Source organism: Loxodonta africana, chromosome 12, assembly GCF_030014295.1.
Source record: "Loxodonta africana isolate mLoxAfr1 chromosome 12, mLoxAfr1.hap2, whole genome shotgun sequence".
NCBI lineage: Eukaryota > Metazoa > Chordata > Mammalia > Proboscidea > Elephantidae > Loxodonta > Loxodonta africana.
In genome coordinates this window covers 72368551-72389278 of record NC_087353.1, presented here as the reverse complement: position 1 = coordinate 72389278, position 20728 = coordinate 72368551, and the positions used below count along the sequence as shown (strand labels likewise).

The 20728-nt window shown below is 44.0% G+C and overlaps 1 protein-coding gene across 6 annotated transcripts in view; it reads left to right on the top strand.

Moving 5' to 3' along the window:
* The window catches only part of MARF1 (meiosis regulator and mRNA stability factor 1), a 43810-nt gene extending 24863 nt beyond the window's left edge, over nt 1-18947 (top strand). For 5 of the 6 annotated variants that reach the window (XM_010601230.2, XM_023540912.2, XM_010601232.2 and 2 more), the window contains 10 exons: nt 306-448; nt 627-760; nt 2024-2226; nt 2700-2927; nt 5332-5562; nt 6071-6283; nt 7578-7638; nt 7723-7848; nt 13342-13512; nt 15771-18947. In XM_010601230.2, the coding sequence (XP_010599532.1) occupies nt 306-448; nt 627-760; nt 2024-2226; nt 2700-2927; nt 5332-5562; nt 6071-6283; nt 7578-7638; nt 7723-7848; nt 13342-13512; nt 15771-16015 (1755 nt within the window). In that variant the 3' untranslated portion in view covers nt 16016-18947. The remainder of the gene's footprint in view (nt 1-305; nt 449-626; nt 761-2023; nt 2227-2699; nt 2928-5331; nt 5563-6070; nt 6284-7577; nt 7639-7722; nt 7849-13341; nt 13513-15770) is intronic. The other variant, XM_010601233.2, reaches the window with a different exon arrangement.
* Nucleotides 18948-20728: the final 1781 nt, after the last annotated feature.

Below are 20728 nucleotides of genomic sequence, written 5' to 3'. Positions count from 1 at the left end.
TTTCACCTCTCTTAGAGACAAAATTAATTGCCCAAGTTGGTAGTATGCATTTCACGTCTGTGCGCATGGCTATTTGGGAAAAGGTGTGCAGGGCAAAAAAAGGGTCCCCGGCACTTGGGCAGTTGTTCATTTTGGCAATTTGCATACATTTTATTGATTTATATGTGTTTCAAATTGCAGATACCATACACAAAGGGAGTCGTTCTCTGAGGGCGGTAACAGAAAAGAGAGAGAGCTATCAACAAGAAAGTCAGGATCTGTCAAAGTCCTATAAGTTTAAATAATCAAAAGTGTTTGATTTACAGATTCTTGGAATGGGCTCCAAACGTTTGCTGACACTTACACACAGGGCCCAGGTGAAGCGCTTTACTCAGGATTTACTAAAACTTCTCAAATCCCAAGCCAGCAAACAGGTCATTGTGAGAGAATTCTCACAGGCTTATCATTGGTGAGTTGTTAAGAGAAAAAAAAAAAAATGAAAGCAAACATTTTATAGCATTTTTTCTTCCCCCAAATTTTAAATAATTACCTAACTTTTTAATTTTGCATTCTTTTGGAAAACCTACAAAGTTATGTTACCAAGTGATAATACTTATTGTTTGTTCATTTCCATTTTTAAAATCTAGGTGTTTCTCGAAGGACTGGGATGTCACTGAATATGGTGTTTGTGAGCTGACTGATATCCTGTCAGAGATTCCAGACACAACTATCTCCTTGTCTCAGCAAGATAATGAAATGGTAATTTGTATCCCCAAAAGAGGTATGTTGACTTAATGTGCCAGAAGGCTTTAGTCTATCTCAGGGGTTATTTTAAAAAGAATTCGTACAGGGGACGCGCTTTTCCCTTCTGTCTGTGGGCCCCGAAGATTTTGTGGGAAGCTCAGTTTGACAACTGCAGCTCTATTATGCTGTGGGTCCTAGGTGTATCAGAATAGGAAAAACCATTAGTCAAGAAGAAGAAAAGCATGCTAATTTTTTAGAATTCACTCTAAAGGAATCAGGCATAACAACACTGTTAAAATGACTTCTTCTCCTATCTGTGACTATTTAAGCCACAGGCACCCTTGAGAAGGAAAAAAAGCTCAAATGAATGTTTTTTTTCTTTCTGCCTTTCCAATTTTAGTAATTCCAGTTAAGGTCTGGGAGGTAGGATAGATAAAAATAAATCTACCTACTGTCTTTATCCCCCACTAGTATTAATGATGATTCTTAAATGTGTTCCTGCAGAAAACTGACATCCTGGATTCATGGCATTCCATAGCCAAAATTAGTAACGTCAGTCTTTTCCTGCTTCTAATTTAAAAATGAATAGAAGCAAAAAAAATCTAAGCTTAAGCTTTTTCTCTTTTGTATTTTTGTTAAATTTTTGATGCCTCATGACAATGAATAACTAAAAAGTATGTGACTGTTCAGAAGTGTGATTTCTCAGAAATCATTTCTATACTACTTTTTTCAAGTACAGAGACCTGTGTGCCATGTCGCTGTCATGTTTATATAAACACATATAGGCACACACGTATATATACATACACAGTCAAGCCTGTGAGAGCTGGCACGCCACGGGACTGCCTTGTTTTTCCAGGTCTCACAAGTTTTCTGCCTTTGGCAGGGTGCGATCTTACCACTTTTCTATCGCTGACTGGTTTACGCCTTACACAGGTTCTGGTTTTTGTAGGATTTACCGTATATATATATATACATGCACAAATATACATACATACACACTGATATTTTTGGGGTACATATACACACTGTCATATCTTTGGGGTGGTAGAGCAGAGGTTACATATTTATGTATTTCATAGTATACTGTAACAGTTATCATGATTTCCAAGGTATTCTACTCCTGAATATGTAAGAGAACCACTTGCAAAGAAGGAAGTTATTTATATATGTTTGTTTGAGATGCTGTGTTTGGAAGACAAAGCATTTATCTCTTGTAAACTGAACAGAGCTCAGTATAGTGTGAATGTTAAACATAAATGCGTAGACAAAGATTGTGATTTCTGTTTGTTTTTCAAAGAACGTACCCAGGATGAAATAGAAAGGACAAAACAGTTCTCCAAAGATGTTGTGGATTTGCTGCGCCACCAGCCCCATTTCCGGATGCCCTTCAATAAGTTTATCCCCTCTTACCATCACCACTTTGGCCGGCAGTGCAAACTCTCCTACTATGGGTTTACCAAACTACTTGAACTTTTTGAAGCCATACCTGATATTTTACAAGTGAGTTAAGAAATTCTAATTATATGAGTAGTTTTCAGAACAACATGTGGGGGAACGGGGGTGTGTTCTCATTTTCAAGGCTGATTTTCCTGGGAAGTAGGGCATTAGGAAAGAAAATGAAAATCTGGAAATAATCTGATCAGATGTGCCTTTTTCCTTCAAAAAAGAAACAACTTATTTTTCTAATTTGTTTTAGGGTAATATTGAATAAAAAGGGCTAGTTGAATTTCCTAAAACAACATTCTTTCATTAACTCCGTGCTTTTCAGATCCTGTATGCTGGGGGTGAGACCAATGTTAAGCCATTAGACTTCTGCTAAGTTAAACCATATTTCTGTTGACTCTAGTATAATTATTTTTGAGTCTAAAAGTGCTTTTTAGTGACTCGTTTTTATGCATTTTCCTGCCATTTGATTCCATGAGCCGTCGTAACTTGTTGGATCTCCGTCTCCTCCTCCCTGTGTGTTTTCCAAGGTACTGGAATGTGGGGAAGAAAAAATCCTTACTTTGACAGAGGTAGAAAGGTTCAAAGCTCTAGCTGCCCAGTTTGTTAAACTCCTTCGGTCCCAAAAAGATAACTGCCTTATGATGACAGATCTGCTCACAGAATATGCTAAAACGTTTGGCTACACATTTCGTCTCCAAGACTATGATGTCAGTTCAATTTCGGCTTTAACACAGAAACTCTGCCATGTCGTAAAGGTAAGGAGAGAGTTTTTTGTTTATTTTTTATGGAATAAGACCTCTAGGTGGCGCAGCTGTCACCGGGAGGTTTATGTCTGCTGTAGCATTTCTGCATTTACTCCTTGCACTGCTTACTGCTGCTTCACACCTTGCTTTGCCTGCCATTAGTAATACTTGTTAGGTGATAGAACATGACTTAAGTTTGGCAGTTTAGAGTCTCGGCCTTGCTTTTGTGTGTCTATTAGCAACCTTGCCAAAGTAATGGTTGTTTGAACTGATGAGGTCACTTCATCAGTGTTACTCTCAGCTGCCTCAGTCTCAGCACTGCTAGCCTGCAGTTGGGTCCTTTCAAACAGACCTTTGTTTCCTAAATGTTTGGGTTTTTTGGTAATCACAAATCTCCTCTCCTGATTGCAACTCATTTAAGGAATAGATTTAGAGCAAGCTAGGGCTCAGAATTGCCTTTGTTGTTGGTAGAGCTGTATTAGAGAGGATAGCTTCCTCTTCTTCCCCACCGTAGACTGAACTGACCCTTCCATAGTAGGCAGAGCAGCTGGACAAGTTTCAGGCCTCCTCCATAGGACCAGGAAATACCACTACACAGAGGAAGGAATGGGAAGGAAAACATTAAGTGGTGGCACCCCCAGTTGGGTCTGGAAGCAGTCTGGTGATCTCCTGGTCAGATGAGGAAGAGCCTTCACAGGAGGCAGAGAGTAGGAAGAACATTAGGAGTGTGTTATGTCCCAGAAACCAAGGAGGAAACTGGTCAGCAGAGTCACATACTGCTGAGAGGGAAGTGAAATAGGACTGACTTGACCATTGACTTTAGCCAAGTGGAGATAATTGATCAAAGACTCTGATGAGTAATGGTGAGCGCCTAGGAGGTTTGGGTATGAACAACAAAGACAGAAGATGAGCAAGGCCTCAGTGTGCAACCCTGGCTGCCCACCAGACTTGTCAGGGAGTTTCTGGGAAATATTGATGCCTGGACTTCACCACTGCCTCCAAGATTCTTATGTAATTAGTCTCAATGTGGTCTGAAGAGTGGCATTTTTAAAAAGTTTCCCTGGTAACTTTAATGTGCAGCCAGGGTTGAGAATCAAGGGAGGTAGCTAAGTAGCATCAAAGGAGGAGGTTTTTCTGTTTTTCTATTTAAAAAACTGGAGTAGCAGTGATGGTCTGGGCATCTAAGAAGATGACTCACTCTCCTGGACTTGTATTTGTGGGTTGATTAAAGCCCACTTCTCAGGAGGAAATCTGTAGTCTGAGTCTCCACAAATGCACAGCCATGAGGAGTGTGTGGCAGCAGGCAGGGGAAGAGAGTAGATCAGGTGGAGTGGGACTCCGCCTACACAGCTCTGCCTGAGTCCTGCCTTAGCTTTAGGACGATATTCAGGACAAGGTAAAAACACTGAGCTTGGGATGGCTCCTCATGTGACACCTGCCCCTCTGCCTCTTCAGAAGCCAAAGCCCCAAATAGTCCAAGCTAGCGATTGCCTAGCCCTTAGTGTGGGCCTCGAGACCTTTGGTCCTGGCTGAGAAACCAGGGAAAAACAGGCTTAGTAGCAAACATTTATTTGACTTATCAGTGCCTAAGCAGCGTGTGTACTGAAGCTCTGCCCATTCAGTGCCAGGAAAGGCTCAGTTGACAGATTCATCCCCCACTCCCCAGGGCATACGTGATTGCTCTGCTCACCTCAGTCACCAGATGCTTGTCTCTTCACATGCTGTTTGGTCCCCAAATGATAACCTGTATCATTTTTATAAGGCTTGCCTCTCAGTGCGCTTAATCACTTAAGCCCTAAGTCTCCTTGAGAATCTGAGATAATTGAGGAGTAAACATGTAGTCAGAGAGCAAAATCCCAGCTTTTGGCTAGTGTTGGTGGACCAGAAAAATGCAGCTTGCTTTTTTTGTCTGAGTGGGTCTTCTATACCACCACTCCAGCCCGGACCTTGGGTGAGGTGGGTCTACAGAGCAGTGGTGCAGAATGTTGACCTGCAGCACACCTTCAGCCCCCCGAGCACAGCAAGCCTGAACTCCTGAGTTGAGTTTGGGCCAATAGATGTCAGCTGGCCAGTCTGTCTCCTTCTGTAGTAGGGAGTAGAAGGAAAGAACAAATAAATAGAGTAATAGCAGTTTCTTCCACCATTACTGCCTTAAAAGAGAGGGAAGTATTGATGGAAGTTTCTGGTTTGTGGACAGAAAGAGAAAAATTTCTGTTCTATTCTCATCTGAAGTATTGATTCTGGTGTCCCAAAGAAGCTAAAAACAAGCCTACTCACTCTTATTTCCGTTTAAGACAAAGAATTGGTGATTTTGCCTTTATTGGCCTCATTAAGCAAAAATGAAAATAGCTGAGCTGCTTATGACCTAGGTTGTTTCCCTTGAGTTCTGAGAAGTTTGAATTCTTATTTTCTCCAGGTTGCTGATATGGAATCTGGCAAACAGATTCAGCTGATCAACCGAAAGTCTCTACGGTCTCTCACTGCCCAGTTGCTGGTGTTGTTGATGTCTTGGGAAGGAACCACCTTCCTCTCGGTTGATGCGCTCAAGAGACATTATGAAACCACCCACAGTGCTCCTCTCAACCCCTGTGAATATGGATTCATGACCCTGACCGAACTCCTGAAGAGTCTGCCTTACTTAGTCGAGGTACACGTGCTAACGGTTCTCTAGAACCATCGTAATGGAAACCGCTGAATTTCAGGGTATTTCTAATATTAGAGTGTGCAGAGCTAGAAGGGACCCTAGAGATCACTGAAACCAAATGGCCATTTTATAGAAGAATAAACTGAGGCTTTGGGAGGTGAAGGAACCCTGCCCAAATCAGTGACAAAGCCAACTAAAGCTCTGCTCTCCTGACAGACTGGGGTGCTTTTGTCCTGCACCAGGGTGGATTTTGCCATGTTTATATCTTTCTGAATTAGTTGGCTTATGTGATTGGATTTTTTTTCCCTTGTTCTTTCATTGTGGTTTTAAAGAATGCTCATGCCGTCGTCCTGCATCACTGTATTCCTTAGAAAACCAGTTTGGGAGATGAGGTGTAGTGGCCCTGGTTGACTTCTCACTTTTTCACTCTCGGCTGGAGGCCTTCACTGAGGGAGGGTGGGGCAGGAAGTCACTCACAACGTTTCTCCTCTTGCTTTTTCTTTTGGACCAGGTTTTCACTAATGATAAGACAGAGGAATGTGTGAAGCTCACAAGCCTGTATTTGTTTGCAAAGAACGTGCGGTCTTTACTTCATACTTACCATTACCAGCAGATTTTCCTCCATGAATTTCCCATGGCCTATGCCAAGTATGTCGGAGAAACACTGCAACCCAAGTCATATGGCTACAACAGTGTGGAGGAGCTCTTGGGGGCAATCCCTCAGGTGGGTGTTTTTCTGTGCTTCCTGAGGAGTGTCTTCCTGTGGAGTCCCCAGCTAAGTCTGCTGGAATAATAAGATGGAATTCGAATAAATAAAATAGTAATAATGAAGTGGCAGGCTTTGAACGGATACTTTCACAGCATACCGTTGGTATAAAATAAATGATCTTCACTTTTCTTGCTCATTCTGTAAACCTTTGTTAAAATCCTGTGTGCCAGGGGAATAAGCCACAGGCCCTGTCTTTAGAAAGATGTCAGGTGATAGGAAAGTCCGAACAGAGACAGCTGCTCACAGACAAGGTAGTCAGTGCAGCGGTAGCCAGGAGCCCTCTGTGCTCAGTGGGTGGGTTGATGTGAGGTAGGACATGAGTGGAACTGGAGCAGTGAGGGGTGTATAGAGGTCAACCAGGTGACCAAGAGGGGAATAGGGACCCCAAGCAGAGGGGACAGTTGAGCAAGCACAGAGCAGTGAGAAGTGGCATCGGGTACTTGGGAATTTAGAACCATGCTAGAGCCCACTAGTGAAGCACCAGCCACACTGTGGAGGGCCTTGCTCCTCTAGGTGGAGAGAGCAGGAGGATGTCTTAGGTTTGCATTTTAAAAGGACCACCTTGCCCACCTGACACAGATACAGCTGAGAGAAGTGACATGGAGTAGAGAGCTTGGTTAGGATCCCGGTCATTGCAGAGGCCCAGATGAGAGTCACGAAGGGATTGAGACAGAGTGACAGCAGTAGTGGAAAGAAGTAGTAGGGACCCCTGTGGAGCATGCTTGGGTCCTTAGGTCTGTGGGACTGGGTGGCAGATTGCTTGTGGGGAGGCTGGGAGCCAAGTGCCGCTGCTGCCATCTAACTCAGCTGAGGAGATGGAGAGCAGCACTGTTAAGTGGAGGACATTTTTTTAGCATTATGATCATGGTTTAGTTTAGGGCTCTGGGGAATCTCTTCATTCTCTCATAGTGTGCTTAGTTTCTGGCAGAGCTGATAAGAGCCCTCATGTGAGAACTGTCTTGATTTGTATGCCAAAACTGGTGTTGGGAGATGGTGTTTTTGAGTCATGAAAGATAATTCTAAAGCTGAGACTAAACGGTTTTTCGTCTGCACAGCTTTTTATAAGGGGCTTGTTTCTGTCACTTCTGTTATTTAAAAACTAAACAAAGAGCATAGAAACATTTTTCTCGGCATTAATTCTAAATTCTAGTATGTTTAAGGCCAGCCTAGTAGGTCACCCGCTTCCTGGATTTTAGGGACTATTCCCCCTCCTGTTCCATTGCTTAACCAGTAGTTGTCTTGTGTGCAGGTGGTCTGGATAAAAGGACATGGTCACAAGAGAATTGTAGTGTTAAAAAATGACATGAAAAGTAAGTAAGCACCCATGCTCCACCCCTCTTAAAAATCCTCTTTCTGGCTGACGTTTCTCTCTGACGGTGTCCTTTGTCCTTTAGGTCGTCTGAGTTCACTCGGGCTTTCCCCTGCCAATCACGAAAGCCAGCTTTCAGATAATGAGCGGATTCTGGAGGTGCCTGAATCTCACATAGCCTCGAAACTCAACCTTGGAGTGGGTGGCAGTGGTAAGGGAAGAAAAATATGCAAAGCTTGTGCAATGCTAGGAGAAGTGACTTGAAGCGGGGTCGGGGGAAGGGGCGAGTGACAGCAACGGACCATTTTCATTAATTGAAGTTAAATATTTTTATGTTTTCAAAACACTTTTGGTGTTTGGTGCGTAACAGAGAAAAAGCTACATTTGATAACCTTTCATGGTTGACTAGTTAAGATCCTTAATTGGCACCTCAGTTATGACCATATGTCTACTCAATTCAGGACATCCCTGGGAAAGACTTGAGATACAAACAGTGAAGCCTGTGAGAGCCAGAACTCACCAGAACTACCTTGTTCTTCCAGGTCTCACAAGTTTTCTGCCTTTGACAGGATGCAGTCTTGCCACTTTTCTATTGCTTGTTTTAGTGGAAAACATTTTAATTTTCGTTCTCTGACAGGTTTCTGCCTTACACAGGTTCTGACTGTCTCAGGTTTTACTTGTATATATATGTTGTCAGGTGCCGTCGAGTTGATTCTGACTCAGTGACCCTACGTACAATAGAACGAAACACTGCCCAGTTCTGTGCTGTCGTCACAGTTGTTACTATGCTTGAGCCCATTGATGCAGCCACTGTGTCAGTCCATCTTGTTGAGGGTCTTCCTCTTTTTCGCTGACCCTCTACCAAGCATGATGTCCTTCTACAGGAACTGGTGCTTCCTGATAACATGTCCTTAGTACGTTTTGCCATCCTCGGCATATCTGTGTGTATATACATGTACACGCACACACATACATGCATATAGATGTGTGTATGTGTAAATACACACATGTATATATTTAATTTGTTGTGGTAAAATATATATAACAAAATTTTCCATTTTAACAATTTTTAGGTGTGCAGGTCAGTGACGTTAATTACACTAACCATGTTGTACAACCATTACCACTATTTCCAAAACTTTTTCATCACCCAAACAGAAACTCAGTACCCTTTAAGTAATAACTCCCATTCTTCCCTCCTCCAGGCCCTGGCAACCTCTAATCTGCTTTGATCTCTATGCATTTGCCTATTCTAGGTATTTCCTATAACTCATATCTACAGTATTTGTCCTTTTGTGGGAAAGACTGGATATTAATGTATTAATATTACTCAAAATAAAATTGAGAAGGCAGATTTTAAGTAGAACCATTTCTGTAAGAGATCCAAATTAACTTTCTTGAATTTTATAGCTCTTTTAACTTTATCAAAGGTCTTTGGAGTCCGTTGTTAGATATGAGAATTTTATCTTCAAACAACTCTGCAAGATAGTGAGAAGCGTTGTGTTCTCTGTGTTTGTGTGGTGCCTTGGTTATACAGCCCTTTGCACATTATGAAGCATCCCAGTGTAAAAGCATCTCCGGAAGCCCCCATCACCACAGCCTCAGGCAGTAGTACCTCCACTCTATCAGAGGAACCGAAGTTCCAGGAGGTTCCGTAGCTTGCCCAGGATCGCAGAGCTATGAAGTAATAGAATCAGGCCCCATGTCTTCTAATTCTTAGCTCTGGGTTTTTACCACTTCATACTGCTTCTGGTGTTTTTCTTTCCCTACTTGGGAAGCTGACTGTCGAGCCCATTTTGCTCAGTCTGGGCCTCTTAAGGGACTAGTGTTTCTGAAAAATACATATTAGGAGATACTAGTGTGTGCCATTTTATTTACCAAAGAATTATCCAGATCTTTCTGTTAATGGATTTTTTTTTTTTTAACCTTTAGTACTCCTGACTTTAAGTGGTTAAGAATTCATCTGCTAACCAACAGGTCAGCAGTTCAGATCCACCAGGTGCTCCTTAGAAACCCTATGGGGCACTTCTACTCTGACCTGTGGGTCAGTGTGAGTCAGAATCGATTCAATGGCAACAGGTTTGGTTTTAGTTTAGTTGATAAAAACATATATAACAAGGTATTTGCTGTTCCACATTTATTATATGTATAACTCAGTGACATTTATTACGCTCGTGTTGTACAGCCATCACCACTACCCATTTCCAAATTATCCCCTCACCGTTAACAGAAACCCAGTGCCCTGCCCCCATCACTGGTAACTAGTAATAACTTCGGTCTCTCTGCATCTGCTTATCCTAGATAACTTCCCATAAGTGAGATCATATAATTGTCCTTCTGTGACTTATTTCACTCAGTGTAATATTTTCGAGGTTTTCTTGGTCTTTTTAATCGTTGTTGTTGTTAGGTGCTGTTGAGTCATTTCTGATTCATAGCGACCCCGTGTACAACAGAAGGAAACACTGCACAGTCCTGCACCATCCTCACAGCCATTGGTACACTTAAGCCCATTGTTGCAGCCACTGTGTCAAATCCATCTCATTGAGGGTCTTCCTCTTTTTCATTGACCCTCTACTTTACCAAGCATGATGTCCTTCTCCAGGGACTCTTCCCTCCCGATAACATGTCCAAAGTATGTGAGACTTAGTCTCGCCATTCTTACTTCCAGGGAGCACTCTGGTTGTACTTCTTCCAAGACAGATTTGTTCTTTCTTCTGGCAGTCTGTGGTATATTCAGTATCCTTCACCAGCTCCACAATTCAAAGGCATCATTTCTTCTTCAGTCTTCCTTATTCATTGTCCAGCTTTCGCATGCATATGAGGCAGTTGAAAACACCATGGCTTGGGTCAGGAGCACCTTAGTCTTCAAGGAGATGTCTTTGCTTTTTAACACTTTAAAGAGGTTTTTTTTGCAGCAGATTTGCCTAATGAAGTGCGTCTTTTGATTTCTTGACTGCTGCTTCCATGGGTGTTAATTGTGGATCTGAGTAAAATTAAATCCTTGACAACATCAGTCTTTTCTCCATTTATCATGATGGTGCTTACTGGTCCAGTTGTCAGGATTTTTGTTTTCATTATGTTGAGGTGTGATCCATACGGAAGGAGGTGATCTTTGATCTTCATCAGTAAGTGCTTTGAGTCCTCTTCACTTTCAGCAAGCAAAGTTCTGTCATCTACATAGTACAGGTTGTTAATGAGTCTTCCTCCAATCCTGATGTCCTATTCTTCTTCATATACTCCAGCTTCTTGGATTATTTGCTCAGCATACAGATTGAATACGTATGGTGAAAGGATGCAACCCTGACGCATGCCTTTTCTGACTTTAAAGCATGCAGTGTCCCTTTGTTCTGTTTGAAGAACTACCTCTTGATCTATGTACAGGTTCCTCATGAGCACAATTAAGTGTTCTGGAATTTCCATTCTTTGCAATGTTACCCATAATTTGTTACAATCCACACAGTCGAATGACTTTGCATAGTCAGTAAAACACAGGTAAACATCTTTCTGGTATTCTCTGCTTTTAGCTAGGATCTATCTGACATCAGCAATGACATCTCTGGCTCCACGTCCTCTTCTGAATCCAGCTTGAATTTCTGGCAGTCCCCTGTCAATATACTGTAGCAGCTGCTTTTCAGTGATCTTCAGCGAATTTTACTTGAGTGTGATATTAATGATGCTGTTTGACAATTTCCACATTTGATTGGATCACTTTTCTTTGGAATAGGCATAAATACGGATCTCTTCTAGTCAGTTGGCCAGGAAGCTGTCTTCCACATTTCTTGGCACAGACGAGTGAGCACTTCCAGTGAAGCATCTGTTGAAATGTTTCAGTTGGTATTCTGTCCGTTCCTGGAGCCTTGTTTTTTGCCAATGCCGTCAGTGAAGCTTGGACTTCTTCCTTTAGTACCATTGGTTCCTGATCATATGCTGCCTCCTGAAATGGTTGAACGTCAACCAGTGCTTTTTGGTAGAGTGATTATATTTCTTCCATCTTCTTTTGATGCTTCCTGCATTGTTTAATATTTTCCCTAAAGAATCCTTCAATATTGCAACTCGAGGCTTGAATTTTTTTCTTCAGTTCTTTCAGCTTGTGAAATGCTGAGTGTGTTCCTCCCTTTTGGTTTTCTATCTCTAGGTCTTTGCACGTGTCATTATAATACTTTACTCTGTTTTCTCAAGCCGCCCTTTGAAATCTCCTGTTCAGCTGTTTTACTTCATCATTTCTTCCTTTCCCTTTAGCTACTCGATGTTCAAGAGCAAGTTTCAGAGTCTCTTCTGACATCCATTTTGGTCTTTTCTTTCTTTCTTGTCTTTTTAATGACCTCTTGCCTCCTTCATGTATGATGTCCTTGATGTCATCCCACAACTCGACTTGTCTTCGGTCATTAGTGTTTTAACGCGTCAGATCTATTCTTGAGATGGTCTCCAAATTCAGGTATTGTATACTCAGGGTCGTACTTTGACTCCTCTGGACTTGTTCTAATTTTCTTCAGCTTCAGCTTGAACTTGCATAGGATCAATTGATGGTCTGTTTTGCAGTTGGCCCCTGGCCTTGTTCTGACTGATGATACTGAGCTTTTCCATCGTCTCTTTCCACAGATATAGTCGATTTGATTCCTGTGTATTCCATCTGGTGGGGTCTACGTGTATAGTCGCCATTTATGTTGGTGAAGAAACGTATTTGCAAGGAAGAAGTCGTTGGTCTTACAAAATTCTATTTTGATCTCTGGCATCATTTGTATCACGAACACCACATTTTCCAACTATCCATCCTTCTTTGTTCCAACTTTGCATTCCAATCACCAGTAATTATCAATGCATCCTGATTGCATGTTCAGTCAATTTCAGACTGAAGAAATTGGTAAAAATCTTCAATTTCTTCATCTTTGGCCTTAGTAGTTGGTGCATATATTTGAATAATAGTGGTATTAACTGGTCTTCCTTGTGGGTGTACAGATGTTATCCTATCACTGACAGTGTTGTACTTCTGAATAGATCTTGAAATGTTCTTTTTGATGATGAATGTAATGCCATTCCTCTTCAAGCTGTCATTCCTGGCATAGTAGACCATATGGTTGTCCGATTCACAATGGCCAATACCAGTTCGTTTCAGCTCATTAATGTTTAGGATGTTTATGCGTTCCATTTCATTTTTGATGATTTCTGATTTTCTTAGAATAATACTTTTTACATTCCACACGTTCTGATTATTAATGGATGTTTGCAGCTCGCTTTTCTCATTTGAGTTGTGCCACATCAGCAAACGAAGGTCCCAGAAAGCTTGATTCCATCCACGTCACTAAGGTCAACTGTGTTTGAGGAGGTAGCTCTTCCCCAGTCGTAACTGGAGTGCCTTCCAACCTGAGGGGTTCATATTCTGGTAGTATGTCAGACAGTGTACTGCTGCTCTTCATAATGTTTTCACTGGCTATTTCTTTTCAGAAGTAGGTCCTTCTTCCTAGTCTGTCTTAGTCTGAAAGCTCAGCTGAAACCTGTCCATCATGGGTGACCCTGCTGGTGTTCGTATACCAGTGGCATAGCTTCCAGCATCACGGCAACACACAAACCCCCACAGTATAACAAACTGACAGAAACGTAGGGGTTTTAATCATCAAGACTTATAAAATCTCAGGTGCCAACTCCGTATTTCTGCTGCTGGTAGACTATTATCCCAGTCAGAGGCTGACCTGCCTTCTGCACCCAGGTCCCAGTCAGACGGAGCAGGAGCTTCTCCGCCTGACCAGCAGCTCTCCCGTCGACCTCCTGTGTGAACCCGTCCCTTCATGTTTGCCGTCCCCTCAGCTGAGACCAGATCCCGTCATCCTCCAATCTGCAGATCTCATCCAGTTTGAGGAACACCCTCAAGATCCGTCTGGTAGGGTACACTGTGTTTTTGTGGGAGTTTTCCTTGTGGGTTTTGAAAAAAACTCATAATGCTGATATATTAATTTTTTATTGGGGTGGGGGGATTATACCTTTTTAGGTGTAAAAATACCCATTCTGACTGTTCAGGACCCTCTTCCCCGGCCTGGGTTCCTGCAGAATTGGATTTGTAGCCTGAGGATGCTTGGGGAACATCAGGCAAGGGAACCTGTCGGGGGTTCTGGAGGGCTGACATAGCTGGGCTCTGTGGAAGCCATGGGGGTGGTATGTGGAATGCCTCCTGGCCTTCTGTGCTCCCATTCTCTTCCCACTCTTTTTAAAGGTGCTCAGCCCCTTGGGCACACCTATCACCAAATGTATACATTACCCCTGGCCTGGACCCAGAATTGAATGACTCCATAGGGTACTAGGGCTTCATGAGGGTATGAATAGGGGAGGGAGGGAGGCAGGGAGGGAGGCAGGGAGGGAGAGAGGCATGTATGGCTTGAGCCCCTGGAATCTGTTCAGTGATCTGGGAACGGAGTGGAAGCGGAACATGTTGAGCACCTACTTAGGCCAACACTGTGTGTCTCACACTGCGTGCTGACCCCGTGCTCGGGGCTGACATGCTATCACATTCTGCGCACTGCTGTAGTGTGTCTCACACTGCGTGCTGACCCCGTGCTCGGGGCTGACATGCTATCACATTCTGCGCACTGCTGTAGTGTGTCTCACACTGCGTGCTGACCCCGTGCTCGGGGCTGACATGTTATCACATTCTGCACACTGCTGTAGTGTGTCTCACACTGTGTGCTGACCCTGTGCTCGGGGCTGACAGACTATCATGTTCCGCATGCTGCCGTCGTGTGTTTCATACTGTGTGCCAACCCCCATGCTCGGGCCTGACATGCTATCACACTTAATTCTTGTCAGAACTCTGAAGTTGGGGGCGTTAACTCCTGCTGTACAGGTTAGGTGACTGAGGTATAGCTTGTGACTTGAAAAGAGGAAACTGGCCAAGGCTGCTTGGGTAGGAAGTGGCAGAGCCAGGATAGGGACCCCGAGCGTCTTTCTGTTGTGTCCCCGCCCTCCTGAGAGGTGGCCACCTGCTCTGTAGCAGTCCTTCCCTGATCGTCTGAAGCTGTTGTGATCCATTTCCCCCCCACTCTGCTCACACTGCTGTCCAGAATCCCACAGGGACAGCCTGATGACTTCGGGGTGGATCTTCACAGTCCTCGGTGTTCTTAAGCATCACTTGGCCCTGTTGCCAAGTGAAAGGGCTGAGTTGTTCATCTGGAATACAGGAGATGGGGGAAGGTGCTAACTGCCCTGAAAGAGCTAGCCTGGGAATGGTGGACGTGCTCTGTGCTCCTCTGGAGTGAAGGGTGGACGTGCTCTGTGCTCCTTTGGAGTGAAGGGCGGACGTGCTCTGTGCTCCTCTGGACTGCGTCCCTAGAGTTAGTGGGAGACAGGTAGTAGCCCTCCTGCCGGGCCATAGCCTTTGGGCGTTCAGCCTACGTGAGTTGGACTGTGTGCGTGTGAAGAGAGGTGATTAGAACAGTGGGCGTTTCTCTCTGCCCTTCTCCTTGGGGAGCATCAGCCTGAGGAGGGCGCTAGGGCTCTGCCGTCCCATCAGTCTCATCTTCTCTGTGCCCCTGTAGTAAGAACCCCTTGCCGTACAGTGTGAGAGTTTAAGTTAAAAAATACATATTTTTCAAATAACCTTTGTGGCTCAGCCAAAAAAAACAGTGATCTGTAAATACTACGGGAAAACTGGCTGCGTTTGACTTCCTGGATTTCCGAGGGCCATACAGCCTGTATGCAGTTTTTACCTCACTCCCTGGCGTTAGATCCACACAGAGTACGGTTTGTCTGTAAATGAAATGGCCCAGGAGCTCCCTGACACCATAGTCCCTCCTGGTCAGAAAGTCTTTAAGTTCTGTGCAGTCTGTGGGCCCTTAGCTACCTGGCAGAGAGAAGGAATAGGTAGACAGTCCAAAGTGGGGAACGTTTTTCGAACACTTACCCATTGGTCTGTAGCCAGAAAGGAAGATCTCTAAAACTGTGAAATCCAGGAGAGAGGTGAGACGCAGTTTATAAATATTTATGTGACAAATCTTTGGCCACATAGCTAATATGCAAACTGTGGCATAGGTGTGACATTCTGGGGGTTATTAAATACTGTTTTTGAGAAGATATGAGAGGAACTGAAAACCAAGACACCTCTTACAAGAGCTGGAACTTAATTTGTTTGCTTTTCTGTGTTTACAGAAATTATGATTTTAAACCAAGAAGAGAACATTGAAATTCCAGTACCAATAAAGAATGAACAACTGACCTCTGGTTCCAGGTCAGAGTGTGTCTCAGCAGCTGCCCCCGAGCCTCCCTGTCCCTCCTCAGAAGCCCCCGAGTCGCTGCCCAGCAAGGACCCTGTGGAAAGCCCAGCCAAAAAGCAACCCAAAAATAGAGTAAAATTGGCTGCCAACTTTTCCTTTGCACCTGTAACCAAGCTTTGACTCTCATTTTGAACATTAGAATTAGAATGGGGAAACGCTGTCTGATTCTGCACACAAAAGTGGGTTCCAAAAAAAACACGTCCTTTTCTGTTGTAATGAAATCCCCTGGAAGCCACTTCCTTCGTCTTTAGATGTCTTCCTTAACTGTTTTTGTTTCTCGTACATTGAACACAGCTTTGAGCTGAAATTTTGTTTTTTTTTTCTTTACCCCACAACGATTTGAAAAACTTCTGGCGTTTGTTAATGAATCCTTAATACATTGTACCAAATTTTTCTTAATTGTTATGAAATATAATGGTGTTCCGTAAAAAGAGAGCAGTAAGAACTCAGCTAGAAAGAAGTGGTTTTGCTTCCACTAAGCCACAAGCGTGGTCTGATCCTACATGTAGCATAATATAGTCCATAAGTCTTTGCTTACTGATGTTTTCAGACAGTATTAATCAAATGCATGATACGTCCTCTGAGCAAGCCTCTTCCGTGATTCTGCGTGCTCTCACACCGAAGGAGAAGGGAAGCAAGGAGCTGAGGGTGTATTTTCGGGTCGAGAGATGAAAGTTCCACGTGACTTGTAGTGGGCCTCGTTTTTTATTTAACCATGTCTGTAGTTGACAAATGTGACTTCATGACAAAATTTTTTAAATGTTTCCACTTTGGGGTTCCATTTAGGAGCTTTCTAGAAAGTTGAGGGTGTTTTAAGCTTCCCTTTTATGTTAAGTTCCAGGTTGCTATGGATTAGGTTAAGGAAAAGGAGATGGTCTTGGTGTCCTGAATTTAAAGTCAGCGTTGGAATCACAGCACACATTATTGTGTGTCGAGAGGCAGTATTGGCAGGAGAGCCTGATTTTCCAAATATGCATCGAATGCATAAACGACAAATCAGAGCTGAGTGGCGAGGTGCTCTCACGGGGCGCTATCGACACTTTCCACTAGGGGGAGACAGAAATTCTATCAGTGCACACGAAGGCCAAGGTTGACCGACTTAACCTGGTTTTTGTCATTTTTAAGCTGGTTTCGGTAGCTGGGAAGCTTTATCTGTGAGTATATGTGTGTTTGTGTGTGGTTGGCTTAGTGTCTTTTAATGGTGTCTGTTTTTACTCCGTTACTTCTCGCTCGGAAGCATGCTTGGGCTCGTCGGTGGTGTCTCATGTCTCCGCCAGCCCCGAGGAAGCACTGCACTGTGGGATGACCTCGCTCTCGAGTTGGCCGAGGCCTGTCCGCTGATGGGTGGCCTCGTAGCCCTCCTGGAGAAACCTGACATTTACAATGGGTTGTATTTGTTGGGCAAAAATGCAGATTCATGGAGCAGAAAGAACCAGTTGTGCAAGGTCTTCCACTAGTTAGAGGGTTTCTTTTGGGGAAATGTTTATAGTTTGTAATTTCTAGAAAGCCAGAAAATGGATTCTGATTTCATAGCCAGCATTTTGATAAAATGCCACAAAATAAGGGCTATTGAGAGATTTTTACGGGTTAGATTTTTGTTCCCCAAATCTTTTAAATGAAGCCAGTGATTCCCAGTGCTCAACAAACGGCCCCAGTCCAGATGGAACAACACTGGAAAGACCTAAGCATTACGGTGCCCTGCGAATCCTTCTGAAGACAGTTCCTCTGCAGACATAGTGTTACAGGAAGTAAAATGTAAATGTGCGGTTTTGTTTTGTTGTTTTTTTAAAGAGGCTTTTAAACAACATGATGAAGCTGGTGATGAGAACATCGGTTGCCTTATTCAGAGATTTCATAAGGCAAGTTCGCACACTTGGACTTGAGTTTTGCTAGCATGTAAAGGATTATGGACTTTCAAAACATAAGGGGTCTCATTACAAGTCACTAGGAACAGTCTCGAAGAGCAGGTCCTTTGGGCTGCAGACAAAGATGATGCTGATGTTACGTGCTGCCCTGTGAGTGTGGCAGCCATGCTACTCGTCGGAGTCGCCAGCCAGTCTGGGACGTGTGGGTGACTAACAATCGCTGTTTGAAAGTGTGGAAGTACAGCGGAAGCACGTTGTGTTCACAATGTATTTCACAATGGCCAGTCCAATTGCTATCTATTTTTTTATCCAGAGGCTTAATTAAATGATGTGATGAAATGATGTATGAGAATTAAGACAATGAAATTCTTTCTTTCTGGGCGGAAAGGTATACCCGATGAGATTTGTCTGTTTAAAAAAAGACAGAAGTTATCACTCAAACCCCCTTTCCCATCTTGCACTGTTTGTTTTGGATTGGGCTCGGGGGAAGAGATGTTTTTCTTAACTGTCTACTTTGTTTGAACACTTTTTTTTTTTTTTTTTCGTGATTCAAGTGCTGTTTTGTGTGTTGGGACCAAACAGTTGTCAATAAACTTTACAAGCAAGCATCTAATTTGAGTTTTCCAAACGAGTGGTTTTGTTTATTTGTAGGAATTACAAACCAGTCCAGTTCTGTCTTTCACCTTTCATTTTGGCCGCCTGCAGCTCCTCACCCCTTAGGAAATAGTACTGCGAAGGAAGAAGAGAACACACTGATCTGACATTTTAGAGGCCCTTTTAATTTAGCGTCCTTCCTGGCAGGGGACCGGACCTTCGTGGTCAGGATCTTCTGAGTTTCCCAGCTTTAGTTCCAGCTTATAATCGTGTGTGGGCAAAAACGGTAACCACAGACACCCTCCAGTTATAAAACAGGTCATCCCTAGGACTTCTCCTGTGACAGAACCCCATTTTGCATGCTACCTTGTCTTTGATCACTACTAAGCATGCTTTTTGAATAAGCCATTTTGGAAAAGACTTCACTGCCCCATCAACCAGAGATCAGAGCAGCCCCCATCATGGCTTTACTTGACCTTGCAGTCTCCTGTGTTGCTTTACTTCAGGCCATCACTGCTCAGATGGTGCAGTGGCTAAAAGCTAGAGCTGCTAACCAAAAGGTTGTCAGTTCAAATCCACCAGCCACTCATTGGAAACCCTGTGAGGCAGTTCTACTCTGTCCTTTAGGGTCGCTATGAGTCAGAATCAACTTGATGGCAATGGGTTTGCTTTGGTTTTGGTATACTGACAGAACCCAGGTGGCACGGTGTTTCAGAACTTGGCTGCTAACTGAAAGGTCCTCAGTTGGAACCCACAAGCTGCTCTGTGAGAGAAAGATGTGGCAGTTCCTTCCATAAAGCTTACAGCCTTGGAAACCCTATGGGGCAGTTCTACTCTGTCCTGTAGGGTCGCTGTGAGTTGTTATCAACTTGAGGGCAGTGGGTTTGGTTGTTTTTTATTGTTCTCTCTAAGGAGCCCTGGTGGCGCAGTGGGGTAGCTCTGCTGTTTCATATGGTCACTGTGAGTTGGAATCAACTTGACGGCACATGACATTATTCTCTCTGATTTGCAGATCTTGGCCACTGAGGTGCAGAGGGGTGAAGAAAATTGCCCAGGGTTACACAAAGAGGGTCGAGCTGGGATTTTAAATCAGTCTGACTCCAAACAGAAGCCCTTAATCAGTTTTCTAGATGGCTTTCCCTTTTGCTAATCCTACTGGTGAGTGGGCTTTGTTCAGACTGAACACTCTTGAGGGGACCTCAACCTGCCTCCTCTCCCACAGCCCCAGTTCCCTCACTAGAATATCAGTTACATGAAGGCAGAACCGGGCCTGTCTTATCCATCTCTGCTCCCTGTTGTTAATGGGTGCCATCGAGTCACTTCTGACTCACAGGACGGAGTAGAACTGCCCCATAGGGTTTCCAAAGCTGTACTCTTTATGGACGCAGACTGCTACATCTTTCTCCTGTGAAGTGGCTGGTAGGTTCAAACCACCGACCTTTCGGTTAGTAGTCAAGCACTTAACCATTGTGTCACCAGGTCTCTTTCTCTGCTCTGTAGTACCTGCCGAGTACCTCACTAACTAGTGGGATCGACTAAGGAATTAACAAGTGGGAAATGAACTGACATGTGTCCCTTAGGGCAGCTTTACCAAGCGCTTTGCCCCAGCTTATGATGCCCTCCCAGCTGCCCTGTACTGGCTGGTGTATGAGGCCTGGCTGGTGGCTTCAGCACCTTGGAACTGCTGCTTCTCAAGCTGCAGACGAGCTGGGATGTTGAGCTCAAGGCTGTCCAGCTATGGCGGAAGTAAAGGTTTACAGGAAGCTCAGCTGCTCCTGGCGTGGCCACAAGTCAGCCCTAATCAATTACAGATGAACAGGGACTAGGTTGGAAATGTGAACGCAACACCCAGGCCTGCTGGCATTGTTCTACTGACACAGCCTGAGGTCCCCTCAGAATATGAGGTGGGAGAAGGAGAACCCAGACTTAGATCTTAGCTTTACCACTTACAAGCTGTGTAACCTTGGGCTAGTTACTTCCCCTCTCTGAGCTCAGTTTCCCCATCTGCCAAATGGGATCAATGACCCCTACCCACCTCCAATGGAACAGTGGATGAAGGACACTCCCCTGCCTGATGTACCTGGCCTCCATGCTAGCACTTCCCGGAAAGGGCTCTCCCTTACCAACTACACCCTATTTGCAGAATCCTGTGAGCATTTTTGTAGTTTTTAAGGTCACATGGCCTCTGGGCCAAGTTAGACCCTGTGGAACATGCCCACCTTGAAACTGGAGGGGTGCTTGGAAGTGAGGTGGGAATGGCAGGTGGGGGCTGGATCATAGAAGGCTTTGGAAACAAGGCCAAGAATCCAAGACTTACCAGGAGGACCATGAGAAGGTAGAGAAGAGTTTTAAACTGGAAAGTGACTGGGTACAG